At 40.1% G+C, this 25,151-nt stretch overlaps 1 protein-coding gene across 1 annotated transcript; it reads right to left on the bottom strand.

Moving 5' to 3' along the window:
* Positions 1-290: 290 nt before the first annotated feature.
* Positions 291-15,731, bottom strand: NODAL (nodal growth differentiation factor). Its single transcript, XM_069754980.1, has 3 exons — positions 15,572-15,731; positions 7,133-7,890; positions 291-484 (listed from the first exon to the last, which is right to left on the bottom strand). Exons 1-3 carry the CDS (start codon positions 15,729-15,731, stop codon positions 332-334), a joined length of 1,071 nt encoding a protein of 356 aa, XP_069611081.1. The 3' UTR covers positions 291-331.
* Between the last annotated feature and the right edge of the window lie 9,420 nt (positions 15,732-25,151).

Raw genomic sequence — 25,151 nt, 5'->3', positions numbered from 1 at the left:
TCACTGCATTACATAATGTCAAGTTACCAGACAGAAGATATGTTTATTTTACAAATTGCTTTATTTTTAACATACATTTTTTACAAAACAAATAAATTACCATATATTTACTTATTTATCAATATACATTTATACATAATTACATTAATCACAAGTGGTGATCCATAACTATCCTGTCCATGAAGTCGTAGTTTGCTCAGGCATCATCCAAATAATCTAAAGCTTATGTACAAGATATGAACATGAACCATGATATCCATAGTTCCAAGCTTTAGGATTGTAGAGCACATTGTGCCAAAGCATAAATAAGCTAATACTTTTTTTTGTAACTTCACTGGCATCCACATTCTTCTACTACCATGGCTTCATGGACTCGGAAAGCAATATTCATATTTTCAAAGTACGCCATGCTGAGGGAACTCATCTTGGTGGGAACGCAGCACACCTCTGGGGCTTTTTTACTGTTGTAGAAGTTTATTAAGCTCTGTGAAAGAAACCGAGATATATAAAAATCCATCAGACAGTTTATCCATACATAAAAATATATGCTGCATGTGTAATTTTTTTTATGATTGTTTTGCTGATAGATTATACTTAGAAATTAGATTAGCACAATTACATATTTAATTTGAACTTTAAAGGCTTACATTAAACGTGTAGTTTTTGTTGACCCCTTCATTTTCTTTTTTTTTTTTCTTTTTTTTTCCATTCCTTCTTCCAAGAGCCATAACTTTTTTATTTTTCCATCCGGCAGTGACAACCATAGAGATCTACTAGAGACTTCTGGCTGTCATGCCAATCCATCTGTGACCTGCGATCACGTGACGGATCACCGATGGGCGGGATTTCCGGCACGCTTGCCGGAAGTGTGGGTTAATTGCCGCTGTCAGAATTTAACAGCTGCGGGTGGATTGCGATTCCACCCGTGGCTGTTAGAGACACATATACAAAATAAACTAGGCACTCAACATAACCCCTTCATGACCTTGGGATTTTCCGTTTTTCCGTGCTCATTTTTCGCTCCCCTCCTTCCCAGAGCCATAACTTTTTTATTTTTCCGTCAATATGGCCATGTGAGGGCTTATTTTTTGCGAAACAAGTTGTACCTTTGAATGACATTGGTTTTAGCATGTCATGTACTAGAAAACGGGAAAAAAAATTCCAAGTGTGGTGAAATTGCAAAAAAGTGCAATCCCTCACTTGTTTTTTGTTTGGCTTTTTTGCTAATTTCACTAAATGCTAAAACTGACCTGCCATTATGATTTTCCAGGTCATTACGAGTTCATAGACACCTAATATAACTAGGTTATTTTTTATCTAAGTGGTGAAAAAAAATTCCAAACTTTTCTAAAAAACAAAATTGCGCCATTTTCCGATACCCGTAGCATCTCCATTTTTCATGACCTGGGGTCACTTGAGGGCTTATTTTTTGCGTGCCGAGCTGGCGTTTTAATGATACCATTTCGGTGCAGATACGTTCTTTTGATCGCCCGTTATTGCATTTTAATGCATTGTCACGGCGACCAAAAAAAACGTAATTCTGGCGTTTCTAATTTTTTTTATAGCTACGCTGTTTAGCAAACAGGTTATTTTTTTTATTGATAGATCGGGCGATTCTGAATGCGGCGATACCAAATATGTGTAGGTTTGATTTTTTTTTTATTGATTTATTTTGAATGGGGCGAAAGGGGGGTGATTTAAACTTTTATATTTTTTTTTATTTTTTTCACATTTTTTTTACTTTTGCCATGCTTCAATAGCCTCCATAGGAGGCTAGAAGCTGGCACAACTCGATCGTCTCTGCTACATAGCAGCGATCATCAGATCACTGCTATGCAGCAGAAATGCAGGTGTGCTATGAGCGCCGACCACAGGGTGGCGCTCACAGCTAGCCGGGATTAGTAACCATAGAGGTCTAAAGGACCTCTATGGTTACTATACAGAAGCATCGCTGACCCCCGATCATGTGACGGGGTCAGCGATGCGCTCATTTTTGGACGCCTGGCCCGAAGCGCCGGTTAAATGCCGCTGTCAGCATTTGACAGAGGCATTTAACTAGTTAATAGTGGCGGGTGAATCACGATTTCACCCGCCGCTATTGCGGGCACATGTCAGTTGTTCAAAACAGCTGACATCTCCCGGCTTTGATGCGGGCTCACCGCCAGAGCCCGAATCAAAGCGGGGGTTCTGACCTCGGACGTACTATCCCGTCCGAGGTCAGAAAGGAGTTAAGGATGAATTTTTTGACTTTTAATGTAGTCAAGGCAAAATGTTTTGTTAGAGGCACATGTCAGCCGTTCAAAACAGCTGACATGTGCCGGGTGTGACGCACCCGTCACTGAGTGGGTTGGCGTATACTTGCTTGGCAGCAAAAGTCAATTATGCAGGAGCAGTTTCTTCCTTTAAACAAATCCAACTCAGGCTTATTACAGAATCATAAACCACTCCATAACCTGTGGTAGGGCATGTGAACAATACAGAACCCAAACAGTCAATTCCAGTCCGGTTTGCACAGTTCAAATGCCTGATGTCCATCAGGACACAATTCCCCAGGCTCAGGGTTACCTGGTTAGCAGCAACCTGTCTTCATCTGGCTCCTATTAGTAGTCCAGATCCTTTGTGCTTCTTGGACCTTCGCGAGCTCCAGCCTGCTCCCATCTTACACATGGGCTTTTTTCCCCATGTGTTGCACACAGGAAATATGTAGAGCACACCCTCTGGGAGGTATGTGGTTAACCAGTCCCACCCATCACTATCTTGTTAACCCTTGAATCTGGCCCTTTACTAAAAATGCAGGTTGGTGGGACTACAAACCCTGCAACCTGTCCTTGATTCAGATTGCAGCAGAGCTCTGTCTGTGCGATAATAACCTGTCTCTCCATAAACCATTAGTTGGTACATCACATGGGAAAGATGTGGGCTCAGTGCCGGAGCCCACATCAAAGGGAGGCATTCCGACATTGGCATACTATTACGCCCGATGTCAGAAAGGGGTTAAGTAGGGGCCAAAGATTCAAAAAAAAAATTTTTGCCTGTTACGCTATTTTCCAAGATATGTAAGGTTTCAATTTTCGGGCTATGGGGCTGTGAGGGCTTATTTTTTGAGCCATGAGCTGACATTTTTACTGATACCAATTTGGGTTAGGTATGATTTTTTGATTGCCACTTATTATATTTTATATATTGCACTGTTTTTGTCTCATTACGTCGTTTACTGTTCAGATTAATTTATTTTGCATTTTGATAGATTGAACTTTTATGAAATCAGTGATACCAAATGTGTATTTTTTATTTTATTCTATTTTTTTCATTTTTTTTAAACATTTCTTTTTAACTTTTACTGTGCTTGTTGATCCTCTTAGGGGGCTTGAAGTTGCGATCATCCGATTGCGTGTACTGTACACAGCAGTGCATCAGCACTGCTATGAATAGTGAAAATCATCTTCTGCTATGAATGCCAGCTAAATGATGGCTTTCACAGGAGGATTGTCATGACAAACACAGAGGTCTTTAGCAGACCCCCGGCTGTCATGGCAAGCCATCATCTCCCCACAATCACTTCATGGGCATGCCGATGTGTGGGTGGACTGACGCCTCCTGCCAGCGCATGTTAATTGCCATTGTCAGGGATTGAAAGCAGCATTTAACAGGTTGACAGCCGGAGCCGGAGCTCCGCTCTACCCGTGACTTTTAGAGGTAGATGATGGTTGAATAATTCAGCCATCATCAGCCAGGAAATATGCAGCCTCGGCTTAGGAGCACACATCAAAGTCAATGACCCGACATATGACATAACTGTACGTAATATTTTGTGAAGGGGCTAATACACAGACTGAGAGCAACATGAAATTTCTTTAGTGTACATTTGTGTCTTTATTCATCTTTATATGCCTTCGGGCTTCCTCCGTCACATAGCTGGTCATAGTCTTGGTCTTGATCCTAGTCCTAGTCATGGCACTAGTCTTACACTGCTAATACTACATTTCCTAGCAGCACCCTGCTTCTCAGTGCTGCAGAGATTTTCTGGGAGCCATCAGAGAGATTGCACTCATTGCGCATGCTCAACCTGCAGCATTGGAATAACAGGAAGGATGAATCCAATGGCAACTGGAGGGTAAATCCTGTAGACTCTGGAGGGTATACTTAGGGGGATAATATGCGCAAAACAGGGCAAATCTATCTATCTATCTATCTATCTATCTATCTATCTATCTATCTATATTTAATATGTCTGATGAGTTCAACTGCAAATCTAAACAATAGCAGTTCCCCTGCCATTGAGCCATTGCATTGAGCAAGCACCAGTTGTTGCAGTTTAAAAGAAAAAAATAGGGTGAGACAGGTGATTTTCTATTTTGACGTTGAAGGGAGTTACTACCTGAAGAGACAATTGGGGTCCAAGGTCTTGAAATAGAATAAATTTCTCCTGCCAAATATTTTTCTTTGGGGCTTCCTTCAACCTAAATCAGAGATAACTAAATCTACAAGTGAACTGTTTTCGTAGCAACCAATATTTACATTTATGAAAAAGAATATTTGCTTAACACTGTGAATCAATATAATTATAATTTTGTATGCTCATTTGAATTATTCTTCATTATTCTTTTTTTCGATGTGGCAATTACACCAACCTAAAGTAAATACTTTTACTGGCTTTGTTTCACTCTTTAAATAAGTCTTTACAATTCTTGTGCCACGTGTAAACATTACTAAAGGGTTCCGTTAATCTGTTTAATTTAAACAAGAAGCTAGCCATATGCTAATTGTGCAGGACTTCCTGCTGATTGTCTTCAGGAGTATACCAATGTGAGATTTTCTCACTTTTTCCTCACAGCCAGTGGCCAAGGATGCAGCAAGTTGGTCAAACTATACAGATAAATTCAAAATGAAGGTGACGTTACTGAAGTGGCTTCGAATGGTCAAAGTCTGACGTGTTCTACACTTGGAAAAAAATGAATCCTTATTTATTTTCTTAACTACAGGAACTATATGGGAACCTTGATTAACCTATTCGATATAACCTTAAATAAAATCGTGCACAGGGAGTACACAAAGCGGGCTCAGGAACTGAGCCTGCACCATATACAGACGGTGCCACCTGTTTTATACAGCCAGCATCTACCAGTAACAGCATTGACTGGATCTAGCTAAGATTGCTGCTGTTTAACCATTTACATGCTGCTATCTAACACGTGACAGCAGCATTTAAATGGGTGGCTTGCCAGGCATCATAGGAGAATATTCATTTTACTATAAGGGGAACTAATAAAATAAGGTAAAATATAAAAAATATAAAGAAAGACACAGCTTGTCCATAATTTTGCCTTTTTTGTGGCAACATACAAGTGCGAAATTTGGACAATAAAGAAACAAGGCAGAAGAAGAATCGATGCCATTGAAGTGCACTGCTGAAGAAGGATGTTATCAATGCGATGCATGGCAAGAGGAACAAAAAAATAATTTTGGAACAAATCAAGCCAGAAATGTCACTCGAAGCAAGGATCACCAAGCTGTGTCTTGCCTTCTTTGGACACATCATATGAAGAGAGCAATCACTGAAGAAGGACAGCATGGTAGTAAGAATAGAAGGAAAATGGAGAAAAGTAAGGCCAGCAACCACATCATGTGATACTATCAAGATAATGGCAGAGAAGACCCTGGTGAACCTACCCAGGCCTGCATGAAATCGATCTTCCAACAGAGTGTTCATCCGTCAAGTTGCCATGGCTCGACATCGAGCCGAAGGCCGTTAAATAAGAACACTAAGTTAAAAATTTTAATTACTTCATTTTCCCAGTTCAAAAATAAAGAAGTAAAAATAAAAAATACTTGCTATCATTATGTCCATTAAATTCTTCTTTGACAAAATGTTAAATTATTTACATACATTAAATGGCAAAAAGAAAAAATCTATAATGCAAGAATTGCAATATTTCAGTTGCCACAATTGCCCCCCAAGAATCAATAAAAAGTTATCAAAACATATCTCCCCCAAATGTTATTAAAGACATCAACATTGTCTGCAAAAGAAAAATTACCAGTCAGAGAAAAAGGCAACGTAACCCAATTTTTTATTTTTTACAACCACTAAAATATTTAAAACATTTATAGGTTTGGTACAACTGTAATCCTATTGACCTAAAGAATTATGTTCCCAAGTCAATTTTTTCACTCTAAAGTCCATTGGTTTTTCTTATCCATTTTTAGCGTATTATATGAAAATTAATGGTGTAATTCAAAACTGCAACCCGTCCCACTGAAAAAAAATAATCGCTTGTCACCGTTCATTTTGCACATGCAGATGATCATCACAAGTAAAGTGTAATGAGTGGCTATTGACATACCATAGTTTTAATTGATGCTCATTATTGGCAAATTATCTTGCCCATGTGGAAGGGCCCAAAAACTGTTATATACTAAAAATGTAGATGCCAGTTTTCACCATTTTTGCTGACCATCGATACCTTTTTGACACAAATAAATATCACAGATACCAACCATGTTAGGGCATGTTAGGTTAAGGTACCTTCACACTAAACGATATCGCTAGCGATCCGTGACGTTGCAGAGTCCTGGCTAGCGATATCGTTCAGTTTGACACGCAGCAGCGATCAGAATCCTGCTGTGATGTCGTTGGTCGGGGCTAGAAGGCCAGAACTTTCTTCGGTCGCTGGCTCTCCCGCTGACATCGCTGAATCGGCGTGTGTGACGCCGATTCAGCGATGTCTTCGCTGGTAACCAGGGTAAACATCGGGTAACTAAGCGCAGGGCCGTGCTTAGTAACCCGATGTTTACCCTGGTTACCGGCATCGTTGGTCGCTGGAGAGCTGTCTGTGTGACAGCTCTCCAGCGACCAAACAGCGACGCTGCAGCGATCCGGATCGTTGTCTGGATCGCTGCAGCGTCGTTTAGTGTGAAGGTACCTTTAGGCTATGGGTTGAACTAGATGGACTTATAGTCTTCCATCAACCTTAACAACTATGTAACTACGTAACCAAAGACAGATTTTTCTGACCGTTGGATTTTGGTTTCTGCTGGATGTGGCAGAATAATTCATGCTAAAAACAAATCTGTATTTCATTAGTGGAAGCTCAGACCAGACTATTTTTATATCTACTTTTGGTAGACTTACCTGTAAGTATGAATGATTGTTTGGTTTGACACCCTCATTCACTGGACTTGGGCAAGTGCCTTCACATCGATACGCATTGAACTTTTTTGGGTGAATGATCCAAGCATCCCAACCAATCATCTTAAAATTGACAATGAAATCTACTCTTCTGCAAAGATTGCTTGGATTGTCAACAGGTGGCGCTTGCTTCATCTGATCTTTAATTATATGACTTCTCCTACGTCTTCTAGAGACAGTGATGTTTTTTATGGATGGCATTGTACTAAGGTATTTTGAATGTATGGCATCTTGTAAAAGAGTGGCAGTCACCATTGACCTTTCCTTCTTGGAGGTATTGGAATATACAAACATCAGCACCTGCTGATCTTCAGATGTGTGCTTTTTGTATCTTTTTTTTGCACTCTCCGTTCCTGGGAGCCTTTCTCTAAGTTTTGCAAGGTGAATGTCAGATTTATTATAACTGTCAAACCATTTGGAGACAATTTCTGTAGCATCTATAACTATCCAACCTTCTGCAGTTCTGGACTGAAGTTCACTTTTAGATGTTCCCATATAGACATAGTTTTTGCATAACTCACTAGATCTTTGACATGCTGAATCGTGATGAAAAACATCCATAATCACATGTGCTCCTTCTCCAGAAGGCTTTTCTAGTGCAGATGTTCTAATTCGGACTTCGGCAAATTGAAGCTCTTCATCATTGTTGAGAGATGAAAAGTCGAACACCAGAACACATCTTCCTGCCATTTTGTCAATGCCTAAATGAAAGAAAAAATGCAAATTAAAGCTGATAAATAGAAATAAAATACACAAGAAAAAAGTAAAAGAAATAGAATTATATATTTCAAAGTTTTCATTTATGCAACATCCTAATACAATCTTTAACATTGTGTCATGCTATGAGATTTTGTAGAGGTGTCAGCTTTATTTTTTATTTGTCATTACCACATATTGCTATATATAATAATAGAGAGAATCTGAGAGAGGCGGTCGTGGTAATTTTGCTGGGTAAACTTCACTTTCCGCATATAAAAATGCCGGATCCGGTTGATCTGATAATGTTTGTGGACAACCGTCGGCGTCTTTCTTTGGGTCTTGGACAACGTGAGGTCTATGAAGTCTTTGGCGGTCGGCACCACCGTGATCTTCTTGAAGTTATAGAGCGCCATGTCTGCGGCCCGTCCTGTCCCGTTCCGGACAGAGTGACCGGGACATGACGGGCCAAGACCCAAAGAAAGACGCCGACGGTTGTCCACAAACATTATCAGATCAACCGGATCCGGCATTTTTATATACGGTAAATATAATAATACCAAATAATACCTTACATAGTAGAAGTAATACTACTACTAATAATCGTCTTATGGTCCTATTAACAATGTGTTTAGATATAGAAACTGATTGCTCACTAAGACAATGACTTCCAAATAACTCACTAAAACCTTGAAAACGTTGGATGTACGTTCTTTTAACTTTTCATTTTCTTATTTTGTTACAGTTTTACATGTACTATGTGGAGAGGCATCTACATATCATTACCTAAAATCTGCTTTGAGCCTCTTCCTGTTATGTCATCCTCCTGTTGCCTTTGACTATTCCTTGTGTACCTTACTTGTATTAGTGGTGAGGGATTAGATTTTTTTAATTTGATTTTGACAAGGTGTAAATTAATGCTTTGCAGAGTTTGCGTTCACGCTTTCTTTCTTTGCAATTGTAAGTGGCAAACAAGGTTTAAACAACTTACAAAGTGGATGACTTGTCACTTAACTAATCCTTCCAGAAAACACAATAAATGTGGACACTTTTTGTACTGTGTATGCAGTGCAGACAGCAATACAGTTGAATGCTTAATTTCTCTGAATTTTACTGGTTATGGTTACACATATTTTTTTTTTTTTCAATCAGTGCCTACTTGTCAGCTATTTGCTGTTAGGTTCCGAAATATTTGGACAGTGACCGAATCTTTGTGATCTGGACTTTGCGTGCCACTATTTTGTATTTAAAATGAAAGAACTGAGATGCAGAAGAGTGGACTTTCAGGTTTAAGTAAAGGGGTTGAACAACAATCTCCCGTGATACATTTAGGAATGGAACGCATTTTTTTTTACAAAGACTCCTCAGTTCAGGGTATCAAACTCCTCAGTTCAGGGGATCAAAAGTACGGTAATTGGACAAATGAACTTTACCATAAATATAATGTTCATTTTTAATACTTTTCAGAGAATCTTTTGCAGGCAATGACTCCATGAAGTCTGGAAGCCATGGACCAAATTCTTGGTTTCCTCTTTTTTGATAATTTGCTAGGCCTTTACTGCAGCTGACTTTAGTTGTTGCTTGTTTGTGGATCTTTCTGTCTTAAGTTATGCCTTAAGCATGTGAAATGCATGCTCGATGCAGTTGATATTTGGTGAATATTTCATTTATTTGCCTGAAAAAAACGTTTGGGTTGCTTGATAGGGTTATTATGGCTTGTTCACTATCATTGTTGGGAAAGGCCAGATGATGCAAATTTTCCAGCTATATAAAAACTCATCCTCCTCTAACCTTGTGCCAAAAAAAACAGCAGCCATGGATTCTTCTAAGCAGCTGCCTAGCACTCTGAAAATGAAAATGGTGGAGGCCCACAAAGCAGGATACGGCTATAAGAAGATAGCATGGCGTTTTCAAGTTGCCCTTTCCTCAGTTAAAAATGTAATTAAGAAATGATAGTTAACAGGAACAGTGAAGGTCAAGATAAGGGCTAGAAGACAAAGCGAAATTTCAGTGAGAGGTAATCATAAGATTGTTAGAGAGGCAAATAACAACCCCTGCTTGACTGCAAAATACCTGAAAGATTTAGGAGACTCTGGAGTTGTGGTACATTAGTCTACTGTTCATAGACACCTGCATCTCTCCATTCTCATCATAAAAATCAGTGTCAGAAGTATGCAAAAGAACATCTAAACAAACCTGATGCATTTTGGGAACAAGTCATGTGGACCCATGAGGTTAAGATACAACTCTTTGACCACAATGTATGTGTGTAGAAAAAAGGGCACAGTATTTCAGGAAAAGAACATCTCGCCAACCGTTAAGCATGGGGGTGGATCAATTATGCTTTGGGGTTCTGTTGCAGCTAGTGGCATGGGGAACATTTCATAGATAGATGGAAGAATGAATTCAATGAAATTACAACAAATTCTTGATGCAAACACCATCTGTAAAAAGCTGAAGTTGAAAAGAAGATGGCTTCTACTAATGGATAATGATCCTAAACACATTTCAAAATCCACAATAGACTACCTCAAAAGGCACGAGCTGAAGGTTTTATAATGACCCTCACAGTCCCCTGAACATCAATGGAAATCTGTGGCTAGACCTCAAAATAGCAGTGCATGCAAGACCAGGAATCTCACAGAACTGGAAGAATTTTCCAAGGAAGAATGGATGAAAATCCCTTAAGCAAGAATTGAAAGACTCTTGTTTGGCTACAAAAAGCATTTACTAGCTGTGATACTTTCAAAAGGGGTGCTACTAGTTACTAGCCATGCACGGCGCCCAAACTTTTGCACTGTCCCATTTTCCTTTTTCTAATTTTTAAAATGCAAAAGATGAAAATATATATAAGGTACATATTATGTATACTGAGGTCATCAATGTCTGATCAGTGGGGGTACGACAATCAGAACCCTGCCGATCAGTTGTTCCCAGTGTTGACAGCTGGTGGAATTGCCCAGTTATAGAGCTGCATTGCACAGCTCTGTCGACTGCATAGTGATCATGGCTGAGTACTTCACAACTACCCCCTATTCTTATCAGTAGTACCAGGCTATGGCCACAATACAGTTAATGGCACTGTGTAGTTCCATAACTGACAAGTTCACGCCCCTGCTGGCACTGGGAGCAGCTGATCAGCAGGGGGTGCCGAGTGTCGCACCTCCACCTATCAGTTGTTGATGACCTGTCCTGAGGTGGGCCATGCATGTTAAAGTCCCAGACAACTTCTTTAACATGAGATCACTGGAATCCAACCCCTGTCACCTCCACCAATTAGCTGATATTTGCTATGGCAATAGAAGATAAACTGCAGTAGTTGACAGCAGCCAGTAAACAATATACAGAGCTGCGGTGTTCTACTTGATACATTGCTTACAGTTATACTCTGCTAGGGCAAATTTTAACTGGCTGGTGTGGGTGCTAGATGTCAGACCCCCAATCTCATATTGATCAATTATTCCATTCATAGGTCATTAATAATTTAGTACAGGATAATCACTTTATAATATACTAATGAATATACAACATTAAATTACCCATCATATAAAACCGCACTTATAATGTCCTAAAGACTACGTTTCTCATAGAAGCAGCTATAATTTTATAGGTACTGTATTTCATAAAAGCTGCCATACAGTAAAACTATAACTTCTCCAAAACTGTATTTATTCAGGGAGAAGATTTGAAATGCGGTTGATTGAATGTAAACTCTTTTAGTTAAAAAGTGATGAAGTTCAAGCTAAGAAACAAAAATGTAAAAAAATTATTAGACGCTGCTTTCAAAGTAGTGCAGAGAGGAATTTTACTGAACTAATCAACTCATGTCCTTGTTGAACGCAATTCACTTAGATGTGGATTGCAGTAATGCAGGTGTTAAGAGTTTTCTATAGGACTGTCTGACCCACACCTAAATCAAGCCTCTTTAGTCTGTAAGAGAACAATACTGGTGAGGACTCCTGTTGGGCCGAAGGTTGGCAGAAGTCTTCTGATGAGACCTCACTCAGAAAAGGATGTGTATTAGTGCTCACTAAAGAGTGTCTGGTTAAGAGATTTGTACTAGACTGGTATCAATGTAAGCACATCAAAGTAAAAGAATATGAACAATCTATGGATTTTTGTAAGGAATTCAAACTCTTAAGAATTTCAAAATAAGACAGGAATGCAATTACGGTAACTAAACATATGAGCCCCAAGTCATTATTACGTTTCTACTTTTGTTCTAGAGTAAAACTGGTTCTAGTAGTGTTTCTTTTAACTTGCACTTTATTCATTATGTAATTTGTGCTTGTTTCAAGTATTAGTTGGCTTCATCAGCTTTTATTTTCTGTTTATTTTCCTTACCCAGATGTTTTAGCCTAACTTATCATTTTTCAACTTTTCAAAATGTACATTGTTTTGCACAATTGTATTCTAGTACCTTATATCACATTTTTATTTTTGCTCAGTTAAAGACTGATTTGCATAATTTTAAAGTATAATGAGACTTTTTGGTGGTAAAAATGTGAAAAGCAAGAAATAAGTCCATCTTTGATTTTGCGCAAAATTCATCAATGGCGTTGAATACCATAAGTGAAAAAAAAAAGAAAAGTCACTTAAAGAAAGTCAAATGATGAATCGTGGGCCATGGTTTTTAGAATAATTCAAAGAACATTGCAAAAAATGAAATTCCAAATCAAACATTGAAAAACATAAAACCATATGTATAATTATATCTCACATGTGGCATCTTCGTAAGGCTCCGTCACACATCATCATTGCTGCCATTATATCAACGGCAGACCTTCTCTTAGACACCTTCAAACTTTTAACAGGGTTTATCAAAATCCTCACTGTTACTAAGTGCTGGACCAGATAAGCAAATTACAACACTGTGGAGCTGAAGGAAATGGTTTATTGAACTTGCCATTGATATTGCTCCCCTAAATATTACAGTGTCATATGTAGATGGGGTTGTTGGAGTACATATACATTTGAATTACAGTGTATGTCTGATGGGGTGACATATTGCACAAAATGTTCTTATAGATTGAATGACACATTTTTCGGAGGCAGACAATAGATTGTAATAAAAAATATTACATTTTATTAGCTGTCCTGTTAAATGTGTGGATTGTTCCTGTCTTTATTATGTACATTTAGATTAATAACCATAAATCAGGAGATTTGACCTTGATGGAATAAGAAACATTTTAGTTCCTATAACAAGTGTAAATCATCTCAGATATAAGGTATTAGACTTATCAGTGGACCTCATTAGCTTGGATTAACACCAACTTTCAAAACTTAAGGTACCGTCACACTAGACGATATCGCTAGCGATCCGTGACGTTGCAGCGTCGTCGCTAGCAATATCGTCCAGTGTGACAGGCAGCAGTGATCAGGCCTCTGCTGTGCTGTCGCTGGTCGGGGAAGAAAGTCCAGAACTTTATTTCGTCGCTGGACTCCCCGCAGACATTGCTGAATCGGCGTGTGTGACACCGATTCAGCGATGTCTTCGCTGGTAACCAGGGTAAACATCGGGTAACTAAGCGCAGGGCCGCGCTTAGTAACCCGATGTTTACCCTGGTTACCATCCTAAAAGTAAAAAAACAAACGCTACATACATACCTACCGCTGTCTGTCCTCGGCGCTCTGCTTCTCTGGTCTGGCTGTGAGCACAGCGGCCGGAAAGCAGAGCGGTGACATTACCGCTCTGCTTTCCAGCTGCCCGGCGGTCACAGCCAGACCAGAGAAGCAGAGCGCCGAGGACAGACAGCGGTAGGTAAGTATGTAGCGTTTGTTTTTTTACTTTTAGGATGGTAACCAGGGTAAACATCGGGTTACTAAGCGCGGCCCTGCGCTTAGTTACCCGATGTTTACCCTGGTTACCGGGGACCTCGGGATCGTTGGTCGCTGGAGAGCTGTCTGTGTGACAGCTCTCCAGCGACCAAACAGCGACGCTGCAGCAATCCAGATCGTTGTCGGTATCGCTGCAGCGTCGCTTAGTGTGACGGTACCTTTAAGTTCTCTTAGGGTACCGTCACACTATACGATTTACCTACGATCACGACCAGCGATATGACCTGGCCGTGATCGTAGGTAAATCGTAGTGTGGTCGCTGGGGAGCTGTCACACAGACAGCTCTCCAGCGACCAACGATGCCGACGTCCCTGGGTAACCAGGGTAAATATCGGGTAACTAAGCGCAGGACCGCGCTTAGTAACCCGATGTTTACCCTGGTTACAAGCGTAAAACTAAAAAAAACAAACAGCACATACTTACATTCTGGTGTCCGTCAGGTCCCTTGCCGTCTGCTTCCCGCACTGTGACTGCCGGCCGTAAAGTGAAAGCACAGCCGCTGTGCTCTGCTTTCACTTTACGGCCGGCAGTCACAGTGCGGGAAGCAGACGGCAAGGGACCTGACGGACACCAGAATGTAAGTATGTGCTGTTTGTTTTTTTTAGTTTTACGCTTGTAACCAGGGTAAACATCGGGTTACTAAGCGCGGCCCTGCGCTTAGTAACCCGATGTTTACCCTGGTTACAAGCGAACGCATCGCTGGATCGCATCGCTAGATCGGTGTCACACACACCGATCTAGCAATGACAGCGGGAGATCCAGCGATGAAAGAAAGTTCTAAACGATCTGCTACGACGTACGATTCTCAGCAGGATCCCTGATCGCTGCTGCGTGTCAGACACAGCGATATCGTAACGATATCGCTGGAACGTCACGAATCGTACGTCATAGCGATCAAAATGGTATAGTGTGACGGTACCCTTACTTAAACTAATTCTTAAGTCGTAAGAACAATTAATTAGGTTTTCATTTCAGACAATGACTTTGGTTACATAGTGTGTCATCCTTCCTGAAATCACCAGCTGTTTTTTTTACTATAAATTACTATTTTAGACACACATATATGGACACACTTTAAGGCTCTGTTTACATTTGAGATTTCTCCAATCCGTTATATGGTCATGGTATTTTTGAAGGAAAGTAAGGCATAATCTATATCATATTTCATGACCACAATGCCCCATATTAAATCAATGGTGTCTGCCGTGATTTGTTGCTATCAGTTTTCATCTAGATCCAACACACCTGTCATTTATTTCTTATTTATTTAACTCTATATAGCACCATTAATTCCACACCTCCTTACACACATCACAATCGCTGTCCCCATTGGGGCCACAAAATCTAAATTCCCTATCAGTATGTCTTTGGAGTGTGGGAGGAAACCGGAGAACCCAGAAAAAACCCACGCAAACACGGGGAAAACATACAAACTCCTTGCAGATGTTGTCCTTGGGGGAAATTGAACCGAGGACTCCAGAGCTACAAGTCAACAGTGCTAACCACTGAGCCACGATGCTACCTGTGACTTTTGATGAATGGTGGACATGTGAAAAAAGACACATAAATTGTCCATAAAGGCAATATATTTGATCAGGGCACTAGCTCAGTAGCATATTTCTGTTCTGTGACATCCTTAAGAGTATTAATGCAATGATTAGCAATTAGTCAGATATTATTTATTATATTGTGTCAGAATATGGCACAGTCAATCTAATACATAAAGATAACAGTCAGGTACGACTAGTAAGGTCACGAAACACAGCTGCTTACTGAAAACTAAGGAATACATAGACATACAAATCTAGGGTCCTAAGACAGAATATATGGAATAGATGTACTTACTTTTAGCTGCAAGGCTCCGGATAATATCAGCTTGTTGACTGGAAGGAAAGCCAAGTAGCGCTGGTGGGGTCAGGTCTCCGACATGCTTGGTATCCAAATGATGAAAACGTTGGTAGAGGCTGAGCATGAGATTGGGCGGATGTGGTGAACCTCTGTCCATGCTTGCTGCTCCATCAGTCCTGTTGACATATTTATGTAGAGAACCGTAATCAGATCTAAGGTGGCTTTTCAATGAGTAACAGATTGCTCCAGGTATGAGCAGTAACAGAAAAATACCATAGGCGGAGGCAGCCATTGTCACCACCTATATATAAGTGTTTTTTCTAGTGTTATCTGACAACATACAGTGTGCTCAGGCTTTTTATTGGGCTCATTTGCATGGCTAATGCATATTTACAAGTCTACAAAGTGGTCATTCTGTCTAAGCCAATTGGAAACTAAAGAAAAAGTAACACCTTCGGCTAGACACTTCTTTGTGTCTTATACATGGATTAGAGGAGATAAGACTATGGGATAGATGCAGAAAAAATAGAGTATGTATAGTGTCCAAAGCTGCATCTGAACAGGTCTGCATCCAGGGAAAAACAGCTACTTTGGGATATATTATAATGAATTGTGACATCTTCTATTTAATTTTGGCAATAAGTATGACAGTCTGATTCATATCAATATTTTCTACATGCTAAAATGCAGTGTTAATCAAGAATGTGGTGTGGAATGTGAATGATGCTTTTTTTATTTGTCCATTAGATTAAAGCAAACCTTCATTTACCAATAAAGCGGGATCCTGCACTATATTCATTTTTCTATTCATTTTTCTAAATCAATTGCTTTAGTTATTTTGCCCTAAATAGCAATATTGACCATCTACGATCCATGTCTTGTCTTTGTGTTTCCATCTCCAGAGTGAATAATAATAATAATAATAATAATAATAATAATATATAATTAGTGCAGAATAATATTACATTCTGCTATACTTGAGACAGACACTTAGGGGTCCCAAATGACTTAGGCGATCCATGCTGCTATCGAGTGCAGAATCATGAATGAATTGATTTAGAGAAACAATTAAGAGCATGGGTTGGTCAATTAATTTTCCCGAGGGTCCACATGAAAGACAGTGACTGTTGTGGTGGGCTGAACCAATAGGCTGAAATGTATTCACCTCAATATAAATATTAACATATTCATTATAATTATTATGTTATACTAATATTATCACTTAATATTGAGAAGAATTAAGTATGCTGACATCTCCCTATGTACCATATGATCCTGTAATCAGACCCCCTATATATAGTATGAGCCCCCACATGGCCCCTTCATACAGTATGAGACCTCACATAACCCCTATGTACAGTCTGAGCCCCCACACAGCCTCTTACATAGAGTTTGAGCCTTCACATCGCCTCCTATATATAGTATGAGTCTCCTATATACATACAAACCAAACATCCCATACACATGACAAAAACAAAAACACATATTCACCTTGCTCCCGTTCCCCGACACTCTGTTCCGATCTCCGGTGCACCGACTCTCTACACAGCAGGCACAATATAATGACATCATTACGTCTGCTGTTTCATACACTGAATGGTGGAAAAGAAGCCTCTTACCTCTACCATTGTATTCAATGTTGTCTACATTCTGAGGATGCAGATAGCGGTGACATCAGGAAGTGGGCGGCGGTGGATGGGCAGCGGGTAAGGTCATGGTGTGGCCCATGGGCCATTGTTTTCAACCCTTCAGCTTTCTCGGCCTGTGGGCCAGACTAGAACAGCCAGAGGGCCAAATGTGGCCCACGGGCTATACTTTGCCCAGCTCTAATTTAAAGAAACAATTTATTATAGTGCACACTCCTGTATAATTATTTTCTCTTTATAACTTGAAGTACAAGTATTAAGAGATAATTGCAAACACATTCCAGCCTAACAATATGAGACAATCTTGGTGCCTTTGTCAATGGCCAGAATGGTGTGCATCCGGGTTTAATAAGACTTAAGACCAAATATATGACTAGGACAGAGTTTTACTTAAAGAAGGTCTCTTCCCATCACTGTTTTTATCCTCTTAATATATTGCAGCCATCATATTATATAGCACTGTGTACTTACAATTACTCATTTTGCCTTTCTACCCAGTTATTTATTCTCTTTTCCATTAGGTCTATGAATATCACATGATAAAATACAGACTCGCTGAATACTTCTAAGCTCTATGTAGAAACAGGAGGTCAATTTTCCCTGCATCACTCATGAGTCACTGCAAACATTTCTGGTAGGGGGAGAAGGGAGCAGTAAAGTCAGGAGTTTAAGGGGGGATGATAAATGCAGGAAAAAGAGAAAATAGAATTCCTATTTCTACATAGAGCTGAGAAAAGAGAATTAGCTGGGTAGAAAGGCAAAATGCGCAATTGTAAGTTCATGTTGCTATTAGTGATGAGTGAGTATGCTCGTTGCTCAGGTTTTCCCGAGCATACTCGGGTGTCCTCTGAGTATTTTGGCGAGCTCGGAGATTTAGTTTCTGCCAACACAGCTACATGACTTGCGGATGCTGGACAGCCTGAATACATGTGGGGGTTGCCTGTTTGTTAGGGAATCCTCACATGTATTCAGCCTGTCCAGCAGCGGCAAATCATGCAGCTGCGTCAACAAAAATTAAATCTCCGAGCAGTCACAAATACTCAGAGACCACCCGAGCATACTCGGGAAAACCCGAGCAACGAGTATACTCGCTCATCACTAATTGCTATAAAATATGATGATTGCAATATTTTAATGGTATGAAAGCTTTGACATTAAGCCGATATCCAGAATTCAAGGAGTAACTTGGTCACTAATCATCACAATGAAGATAGGAACAGGAATTATGTGAATTTCCTTTCATTCACTGCTTAGATGCTGTTACAGTAGCTCTAATAGTAAATAATTGGAAACTTTTCAGAAATCCAAACTGTAGCTGAAATCTTTATAATGTGATGTGATGAATGTTTAGCAAAGGTATTCCTAAAGAAAAGAGGAACTTTATTATGGAGTATCCTATGCTTTTCTTTCATTTTTTTACAAAAGTTGCACGCCAGATGGATGGAGGAAACATTACTTTGGTTTTTAACTATTTGATGAAATGACAGATTCAACCCGAGCAATGGCCACTCTTCTCTATGAGCTCCTATCATCTCCTTCTATGGCACCTACAGACATGTACAAATATAAGTGGGATATTAAATGTTAAAATCATATGTAAATGCTGACAACCAACAAAATTATCGACTTTATAACTATGCAAGAAAACCAAGATCGTTTTAATTTCTGGTATAAATGATAATGCATCTAGAACCTTTGAGAAAAGTATTAAATAAGCAATGAGTAATACAACAAGAGTTTGTTACAGTGCCTTGCGAAAGTATTCGGCCAACTGGAACTTTTCAACCTTTTCCCACATATCATGCTTCAGACATAAAGATACCAAATGTAAATTTTTGATGAAGAATCAACAACAAGTGGAACACAATTGTGAAGTTGAATGAAATTTATTGGTTATTTTAAATTTTTGTGGAAATTCAGAAACTGAAAAGTGGGGCGTGCAATATTATTTGACCCCTTTCCTTTGAGTGCAGTAAACTCACTCCAGAAGTTCATTGTGGATCTCTGAATGATCCAATGTTGTCGTAAATGCCTAATTATGATAAATATAATCCACCTGTGTGTAATCAAGTCTCTGTATAAATGCACCTGCTCTGTGATAAAGTCAGGGTTCTGTTTGAAGCACAGAGAGCATCATGAAGACCAAGGAACACAACAAGCAGGTCCGTGATACTGTTGTGGAGAAGTTTAAAGCCAGATTTGAATACAAAATGATTTCCAACATTTTAAACATCCTAAGGAGCACTGTGCAAGCGATCATATTGAAATGGACGGAGTATCATACCACTGCAAATCTACCAAGACCCAGCCGTCCCTCTAAACTTTCATCTCAAACAAGGAGAAGACTAATCAGATATGCAGCCAAGAGGCCCATGATCACTCTGGATGAACTGCAGAGATCTACAGCTGAGGTGGGACAGTCTGTCCATAGGACAACAAATCTGGCCTTTATGGAAGAGTGGCAAGAAGAAAGCCATTTCTCAAAGATATCCATAAAAAGTGTCGTTTAAGGTTTGCAACAAGCCACCTGGGAGACACACCAAACATGTGGAAGAAGGTGCTCTGGTCAAATGAAACCAAAATCGAACTTTTTGGCAGCAATGCCAAACAATATGTTTGGCGTAAAGGCAACACAGCTCATCACCCTGAACACATCATCCCCACTGTCAAACATGGTGGTGGAAGCATCATGGCTTGGGCCTACTTTTCTTCAGCAGGGACAGGGAAGATGGTTAAAATTGATGGGAAGATGGATGGAGCAAAATACAGGACCATTCTTGAAGAAAAGCTGTTGGAGTCTGCAAAAGACCTGAAACTGGGACGGATATTTGTCTTCCAACAAGACAATGATCTGAAACATAGAGTAAAATCTACAATGGAATGGTTCACAAATAAATGTATCCAGGTGTTAGAATGGCCAAGTCCAGACCTCAATCCAATCGAGAATCTGTGAAAAGAGCTGAAAACTGCTGTTCACAAACGATCTCCATCAAACCTCACTGAGTTCGAGCTGTTTGCCAAGGAAGAATGGGCAAAAATTTTAGTCTCTCGATGTACAAAACTGATCGAGACATATCCCAAGCGACTTGCAGCTGTAATCGCAGCAAAAGATGGTGCAACAAAGTATTAAGTTAAAGGGGCCGAATAATATTGAACGCCCCACTTTTCAGTTTTTGAATTTCCACAAAAATTTAAAATAACCAATAAATTTCATTCAACTTCACAATTGTGTTCCATTTGTTGTTGATTCTTCAACAAAAATTTACATTTGGTATCTTTATGTTTGAAGCATGATATGTGGGAAAAGGTTGAAAACTTCAAGGGACCCAAATACTTTCTTAAGGCACTGTATGTAGGTGCAAACTGTATATTATTGAATTCTGCATATGGAGCATCTATACAGATTATTTGACAGCAGTCGTGGCTAAATTTTCTTTGTTTCATGGTTTGGACACACTTTCTTATTTAAAGATTTTTCTGTATTTTCATGACTATGAAAATTGTAAATTCACACTGAAGACATCAAAACTATGAATTAACACATGTGGAATTATATAACTAACAAAAAAGTGTGAAACAACTGAAAATATATTTTATATTCTAGGTTCTTCAAAGTAGCCACCTTTTGATTTGATGACTGTTTTGCACACTCTTGGCATTCTCTTGATGAGCTTCAAGAGGTAGTCATCGGAAATGGTCTTCCAACAATCTTGCCAATCCGGGTGTCCTGTGGCATATGCCAAGCATTCTGCACGGTGTTGGGCTGTGAGCACAACCCTCATCTGTGGACGTCGGGCACTTAGACCATCCTCATGTAGTTGGTTTCTAACCGTTTGTGCAGACACATGCACATTTGTCGCCTGCTGAAGGTAATTTTGCAGGGCTCTGGCAGTGCTCCTCCTGTTCCTCCTTGCACAAAGGCAGAGGTAGTGGTCCTGCTGCTGGGTTGTTGCCCTCCTATGGCCCACATCTCCTGGTGTACTGGTCTGTCTCCTGGTAGCACCTCCAGCCTCTGACACTATGCTGACAGACACAGCAAACCTTCTTGCCACAGCTTGCATCAATGTGCCATCCTGGATGAGCTGCACTACCTGAGCCATTTGTGTGGGTTGTAGAGTCCTTCTTATGCTACCATGAGTTTGAAAGCATATCCAACATTCAAAAGTGACCAAAACATCAGCCAGAAAGCTTTGGTACTGAGATGTGGTCTGTGGTCCCCACCTGCAGAACCACTTCTTTATTGAGTGTGTCTTGATAATTGCCAATAATTTCCATCTGTTGTCTATTCCATTTGCACAACAGCATGTGAGATTGGTTGTCAAACAGTGTTGCTTCCTAAGTTGACAGTTTAATTTCACAGAAGCTTGATTTACTTGCAGTTATATTCTGTTGTTTAACTGTTCCCTTTATTTTTTTTTAGCAGTGTGTGTGTATATATATATATATATATATATATATATATATATATATATATATATATATATATATATACACACACATGCATACATATATGGAGATCACACAACTGTCACTGACAATAGAAACAAGAATCAGGCATGTTCGATTCCAACATTCTTTTTCTCTGCCCCCTTGGAGCCCTTAGAGTATGTTCACACATTTTTTTTTTCAGGTGTCCAAAAACATCAATTTTTCAAGTGCACATTTTCAGGTGCTTTACAGAGAGGATCAGCTTCAAATTCACAAAAACATTGTGTTAGCATACTGTTACGAGATAAGCCACCATCAGATGCGTCTGAAAGCAGCTTGTCTACTTCCATTAACTGAAATACACACATGCAATGTCATCCAGTTAAGTTATCATATTTAAGGGTGGGTGATCGAGAAAGTTGGCCAAATGAATAATCATCCAACAGCTTGATTCATAACATCTGATTATATATGGATCAGTATGGTTTACAAAAAGAACTTGTATGGTTTTGGTATTCGTTGAGGTAATATTTAGCTCAACCACTTTATGACAATTATGTACAGAAAGGCAAGCATTCGAAAACGTATTAGCAAATTTAAGCAAAATGTAATTCTTGGTGCCATTTTCTATAACAGCGTATAATCATATTGTGAAATTATTTTTCTCTAACAGTGGATAGTATATTTACATTGTGAACTTAGATTAAAACTGAAGAACAAAATGCATGATCCTCAACGAATGATTTCAGTTTGCTCACTAGTTGTAATATACAGTAACTGCATGACAACCTACACCAAACTCCTCACATCTAATTGGGCAGTTTGTAATTTCCTGAATTGCTATTTTGCTCTAATTACAGCACAACCAATGACCGTAGCTATAATCTGTAAACTAATCACGCTGAATATTCACTGGTAAAGCCTTCTATGGATTTTAGCAGACATGTCTCCTTAAGGCAATTACCGTACTCCCTGTAGAACAAGTGGTCATTTAAATTAAGAAGTGAGGCACCAGGCAAAGGCTATTGATATATTCAGACCAGTTTCTCCCCTCTTAGATCAAGATCATTGGAAGCTGAGTGGTGTAACATAATCGGCACAAATTCACAATAGCCTATTATAGTGATTACTCTCAGGCTTAAGGTACCGTCACACTAGACGATATCGCTAGCGATCCGTGACGTTGCAGCGTCCTGGCTAGCGATATCGTCCAGTGTGACAGGCAGCAGCGATCAGGCCCCTGCTGTGCTGTCGCTGGTCGGGGAAGAAAGTCCAGAACTTTGTTTCGTCACTGGACTCCCCGCAGACATCGCTGAATCGGCGTGTGTGACACCGATTCAGCGATGTCTTCGCTGGTAACCAGGGTAAACATCGGGTAACTAAGCGCAGGGCCGCGCTTAGTAACCCGATGTTTACCCTGGTTACCATCATAAAAGTAAAAAAACAAACGCTACATACTTACCTACCGCTGTCTGTCCCCGGCGCTCTGCTTCTCTGCTCTGGCTGTGAGCACAGCGGCCGGAAAGCAGAGCGGTGACGTCACCGCTGTGCGTTCCGGCTGCCCGGCACTCACAGCCAGACCAGAGAAGCAGAGCGCCGGGGACAGACAGCGGTAGGTAAGTATGTAGCGTTTGTTTTTTTACTTTTAGGATGGTAACCAGGGTAAACATCGGGTTACTAAGCGCGGCCCTGCGCTTAGTTACCCGATGTTTACCCTGGTTACCGGGGACCTCGGGATCGTTGGTCGCTGGAGAGCTGGCTGTGTGACAGCTCTCCAGCGACCAAACAGCGACGCTGCAGCGATCCGGATCATTGTCGGTATCGCTGCAGCGTCGCTTAGTGTGACGGTACCTAAAGGGACAGCAAGAGAAAGCATAATAATAATAATAATAATAATAATTTTATTTATATAGCGCCAACATATTCCGCAGCGCTTTACAAATTATAGAGGGGACTTGTACAGACAATAGACATTACAGCATAACAGAAATACAGTTCAAAACAGATACCAGGAGGAGTGAGGGCCCTGCTCGCAAGCTTACAAACTATGGGGAAAAGGGGAGACACGAGAGGTGGATGGTAACAATTGCTTTAGTTATTCGGACCAGCTATAGTGTAAGGCTCAGGTGTTCATGTAAAGCTGCATGAACCAGTTAACTGCCTAAGTATGTAGCAGTACAGACACAGAGGGCTAATACTGCATAAAGTGTATGAGAACATGATGCGAGGAACCTTTTTTTTTTTTTTTTTTTTTTTATTATAAATAGGCCACACAGGGATCGTTAGGTTAATGCATTGAGGCGGTAGGCCAGTCTGAACAAATGAGTTTTTAGGGCACGCTTAAAACTGTGGGGATTGGGGATTAATCGTATTAACCTAGGTAGTGCATTCCAAAGAATCGGCGCAGCACGTGTAAAGTCTTGGAGACGGGAGTGGGAGGTTCTGATTATTGAGGATGCTAACCTGAGGTCATTAGCGGAGCGGAGGGCACGGGTAGGGTGGTAGACTGAGACCAGAGAGAAGATGTAGGGTGGTGCTGAGCCATGGAGTGCTTTGTGGATGAGGGTAGTAGTTTTGTACTGGATTCTGGAGTGGATGGGTAGCCAGTGTAATGACTGGCACAGGGTAGAGGCATCGGTGTAACGGTTGGTGAGGAGTATAATCAAGTAAAGCATACCTTTTTTAGAACTCTGGATTGCCACTGAACATAGACCGACCATAGACTACCTATTATGTCCCACTACACAGAAAATCCTAGACAACAGAATAAAAATTTGACAGAACAAGATGTGAGTCTTTGGAAACAATGTGGTCAATGGGAACAAGTTGCAGGAGAAAAAGTCATCTTACATCTATGGCTAGTCAATAGCAGCTCTCTAGTGTGATGCCCCATTCTAAACTACCATGCCCAAAAGCTCCGTGAATAACCAAGATTTGTACTACTCCATGACGTTCAATGCCCTAATTTCCTAGGGGAAAAATAACTAGGGACGACTTCATTTTCCCTGGCACAAGAAAGCCCAAAGGACAGCTAGAGAGACTCTCTGAGGTTTTGTCCCGCTACGCATCCATAACTTAACATCAACCCCCCTTACAAATTTTAATATTCAGGCAAATTGAAGTTATATGGTTAATACCAACACAATACTGAGCATATATGAAAACCACATACGGAGATGCACTACTAGGTAATGAATACCAAACAAGAAAAAAAAGGAGGAGCTGATAAGTCTCATAAAATATGCCTTTTATTAAACATATTAAAACAAGAATGAAAAATATTACTGTAAATGCAGAGTGCCCCAAATTGGATGACATCAATGTATAGACACATATATATATATATATATGTATATGGAGTGCCCCCAAGTGCAATGGGGTACTCGGTACCGGGTCTTTCGGTTCACGGGGGGATGTCACGGTGGCTGACCCGGTCCATGGCCCTGGGACGTCCGTGTAAAAGGGAAAGGTCTTTAAAGGGATACAGTTTGTGTTCATGATGC

The sequence above is a fragment of the Ranitomeya imitator genome, chromosome 2 (genome assembly GCF_032444005.1).
Source record: "Ranitomeya imitator isolate aRanImi1 chromosome 2, aRanImi1.pri, whole genome shotgun sequence".
Classification (NCBI taxonomy): Eukaryota; Metazoa; Chordata; class Amphibia; order Anura; family Dendrobatidae; genus Ranitomeya; species Ranitomeya imitator.
Note: the sequence above shows the minus strand (reverse complement) of the source record. Positions and strands in the feature narration are given on the sequence as shown.